This window comes from Eurypyga helias, unplaced genomic scaffold (assembly GCF_000690775.1).
Source record: "Eurypyga helias isolate BGI_N326 unplaced genomic scaffold, ASM69077v1 scaffold15805, whole genome shotgun sequence".
NCBI classification, from domain to species: Eukaryota; Metazoa; Chordata; class Aves; order Eurypygiformes; family Eurypygidae; genus Eurypyga; species Eurypyga helias.
In genome coordinates, this window is record NW_010252295.1 from 113,485 (window position 1) to 117,775 (window position 4,291).

The 4,291-nt window shown below is 49.2% G+C and overlaps 1 protein-coding gene across 1 annotated transcript; it reads right to left on the reverse strand.

The window, feature by feature from the left end:
- Positions 1-1,785: 1,785 nt before the first annotated feature.
- On the reverse strand, positions 1,786-3,338 carry ATOX1 (antioxidant 1 copper chaperone; the record flags this gene model as incomplete). The annotated part of the gene is made up of 2 exons (XM_010152332.1): positions 1,786-1,919; positions 3,263-3,338. Coding segments are annotated over 2 exons (210 nt in total), but the record flags the coding sequence as incomplete, so codon positions are not given.
- Between the last annotated feature and the right edge of the window lie 953 nt (positions 3,339-4,291).

Genomic DNA, 4,291 nt, shown 5'->3' on the forward strand with positions numbered 1-4,291 from the left:
AAAAATAGGAAGGCACAGGGGAGAGAACATTATACAACGATGCCCTCTGCCGGTATCAGGGAAAGCCATCCACTTGAGCTCCATGCCAGTGATTTGCAACTTCCCCCCCTCCTTTTATAGATGAACGCCTACAAATATTCCCTATGTAGAGAAACGTGCTGTAAAACTTAAATTTAGTGTGGTTTTTTCTCATGACAGCTGAAGTGATACAGCAGCAAATTACTAGCAAGGGCAGTCCAGTGTCCCCTCTTCTTTGTTTTGGATCTTAGAAATCTTGGGTAAGTCTAATGTAAGTAAGTAAGACTTCAATTAAAATCCAGTAGGACAACAAAAGCATTGAGAGAAATGTCCTGCCAGGACGGTCAGCTGAACCAACTTCCTAGCTGCCTTGATGTAATATAAGAGAAGTGGTGAGAACACAGGGCCAGGGAAAAAAAGGGACACATCCACACTATTTGACACAGGCTTTGCTGTAATGGTTAACTTTTGCAGGCATTTGAGACAGTCCACAAGTCCCTGCAAGTTGAAAACAGCTCTTGCAGTCCATACTACGAGCTGCAAGCTGTTTGAGGCAGTAATCAGTTCAGGGCATGTTTCTCTCTCTGTCTTAAATAGCAATGTCATTTGCCTAAAGCTGTGACTTTAAACAATCTCTAAGAAGTATTGAGAGCTTGCTCAAATGACACAAATTTCAGATTTTAAATCTCTTGTCAATCTGTTAAAACAATGCAGACCTACTGCACACATCAGCTCTACTCTTTCTTGTATCAGTCTAATTCCTATGATTTAATTTACTGACTGGGAATTAAATCAGCCGGAACTGGTTTCAGTGCATCTGTGCTGGGTATTTGTGATGATCAAACCAGACCATTTTAAAACAATGTCATTGGATTAGAAAGCTCCACTGACAAAACAAGCTCTTAAGAGATAATAATCTTGTACACTAAAGAACAGTGCATGCAGTGAGCGGGCAGCCCTCTCCTCCCACTTCATCCTTTTCCACCAAAATTGAACCCTGTCTGCAAAAACATTTCACAGCAAGAAGGAGTTCTGTACATGTCCTGATAGTGCTGGGACTCTAGGAAAACTGACAGGCTGCAAGAATCAGGCTGTCTTTGGGACAAATATCCAGCTGGCCAGGGGCTGTGTGCACTGGAAGCTGTTCTGAAACTCAACATTGAAGTCCATGAGGGTAGCAGGGTGCTGCTCTTTTTTCATCCTCATATTTAGTGGAGTATAAACATCAGTATCAACAGAATCAGATGTTGGAGGTCCCAGTGCTAACAACCAAACCCCTGAGTCACCTACAGGGGTCTTTGTGTCCCATCGCCCTCCCTGGTATTGTTGGGTCACCGCTCTCTCTGGCGTCACGTACCTACAGGGCTCTTTGTGTCCCATCGCCCTCCCCGATATTGTTGGGTCACCGCTCTCTCTGGTTAGCTGGTGAATGTCTTTGGGATTTGTTTTCATGCATGATATGCTCTGGCAAACTCTAGGTTCACCTGGGAATGGCACAGAGGCTGTGTTCTACCTCTCCACTACAACCGTGGCTGCGATACCATGGGCTTTGCAAAGTAGCTAAGGGGTGCCACGCAGAAATGGTGCTGGATTTATGTGGTCCTGCTGCTTTTCCAATACGAGGGATTTGCTGAAGCTGTATCTGCAAGTCTTTCCTACTTCATGCTTCCCAGGAAGCATCCTGTTTTCCTGGAAAAGCTGGAACAAGCTCAGACCTCTCCAGCATTCCATAGACCTGGTATATACCTAGCCTCCTCACAGGCAAGGCTACTGCGTGGACTTCTCCCCAAGGTAGGAAGTGTTCTTTCCAGTCTTCTTGAGGGTTTCCAAGAGGGTGTGAACGTTGTGCTCCGAGTCGATGCACACCTTCTTGTTGGGCAGGTCAATATCAAACTGGACACCTATGAGGAAAGGCAAACGATTTTGCACAGCTAGAAGCAGCCAAATGGTGTGAGCATAGGGAAAGCTCTCATTCATGCCTTTGTGCTCCCCAAGGCCGTCAGTCAAATACGCGAGTGCCTCCTGCCAGCACACCCTGACACAACCATCAGCCAGCAAAGCCAAACTGGTGTCCTGATGGCACTGGTAGGAAGGAAACCTGTTCTACAGATCTGCATCGGGCACCAGTTTCTCAGCTGCTTTAATCTGCTCACCCCACCTTGGATCAACACAATTGCTCACACAATAACCAGAATGAGCTGGGTTTAAACCAACCACTATGACCTCCAGCCAGCTCAGCCTGCGCTGTGGTTTAGCATGGATAGGCACTAACGAGGGTGTTAGTGTAGGGGTCAGGACAGGTTTCCTCAGTGGTGGGACCAGCTAACAGGTGTAAGTAGGAGAGAGGGAAAAGACACTTTCCCATGTGGATTTCCCTGTGGCTAATAAGGGTAAGCTACTCTCAGCCCAGTGAAAGGAACTGGACGTGAAGTCTCTATCCAGCCACTATTTTCACAAAACTTGTAGGTATGTATCAGCTTTGAGAGCTCTGCAATGTCATGACATGAGGCTGATACTGGCCAGCATGTTCAGGAGTGGTGGAGGTGCTGACAACCACATAGAGAGGAAGTGGGATCCCACAGCCTGGTAATAGGGTCAGGAAGAAGCTGCAAGGCCTTCGCTGTGGTGACTGAAAGCTGTTCTCCCTCGGTGAGCACCGGGGAGCAGGATGACAGGTCCTCACAACTGATGAGTGTGGGGTCAAATCCTTCTCTCTTAGTCAAATCCCAGCACAAAGGAGGCACAGGTTATAATTTTCCAGGTGGCATTAGAAACAGGCTGTGCAGGCAAACACCAAACGCTCTGCTCTGCACCTCTTCTCTATGACTGCTGATGACACATCTAGGGAAGCACCACATATACCCTAGGCCTCCTTGGGAATGACACCTGGCAGGACATCCACCTCCCTTCCTTCTAGCAGTCTGAGCAGGGATCTACTACTGCAGTTCCCAAAGGGTTCAGGATGAGGCCCTGGTCATTCAGAGCCACCTGCAGCTACGGCAGCTCCTCCCTCGCTTGACATTTCCCCAAGGGTCACATGAGTCCTGCAAACAATCAGTGACTTGTTACCAACTAAGCAGCATGCTCAAAGCAGAGGAGGGAGCAGAGGTTCCAAATCACCTTCTTTCAGCTTCTACCCAGAGCACTACCCTTGCACGACGGAAGATCCCAAGGCACTGACATCCTGCCCCGGAGCTGGCATTGCTCCAGTGAGCTGGCTGTCACACACCTGGCACTGACTCACCTCCCAGCCTGTGCAGGACACGGGTGACCGCGTTGGAGCAGCCTTCACAGGTCATGTCCACAAAGAACTCGTGTTTCTGAAAAGAGGCAGATGGGGGGTCAGGGAGGATGCAGCCGGCAGCACACCATGAACACTCGTCCTCTACACTTGCCTTTTTCGTTGAGGAGGTGGGTTCAAATCCCCCTCAACCAGAAGGTCCACACGTGCCACTAAGGGATCCTCAGTGAAACAGAGAGCTCTCGGTACTCCTCCCTATGGTGTCCTTATGCTGTCCCTCACACCGTAACCCTAGGGGCCTTTGGCAACTGCCTGGCCCCTACTCAGAGCAGGGCCACCTTCAGGGTCAGCGCAGGTTGCCGTCTCTGTGGGCCTCTGCTGGACTCACTCCACTTGCCCTGAGGAGCTCAGGAGAAGCAAGTCTCCTGCCTCCAGCTACCCACTGTCTGCAAGGTTTTTGGTGCTCACCCATCCTATTCTTGTGCCTACGAGGCCTCTGGTCCCCAGCACAATAAACTCATAGTAAATATTAACAAAACTGAAATTCAAGGGACATCAGTGGTGTTTTTTCATGCCTTCACTCCATGAGGGCCCCTGGTAGTTATCTTCGCTACTTGTGAGAGGCACTGGGTCAACGTAAACGTGCTTGCCTGTAACACTATCACCGCGTTCAACCTTTGGCACCAGACGGATCCTAATTTCCTTTTCTTGATGCCTTTTACTTTCCTTAAAAAGAAAAGTAAAGCTGTTTTTCGTTTGTTAGCCACAACCCCTATTTCCTTCTATCCAAAACCACCCTTTGCCGCCCGTCACTGAGAGGCTAAAAACCCTCATGGCCACAATCCACCCTGGAAAGGAGTTCGGGAATGGTGGTTCCCATTAGGATTTTCCAGTGCAATTCGCATTTTCTTGATTTTTATTTTACAAATGCCCTGCATGCCCTGAGGGCCAGTGTGTGGGACGGGGGGATCAGAACAGGGCAGGAGGGCTCCCAGCACTGGGACCACGGCCTGTTCGCCCAGGCCCCGGTGC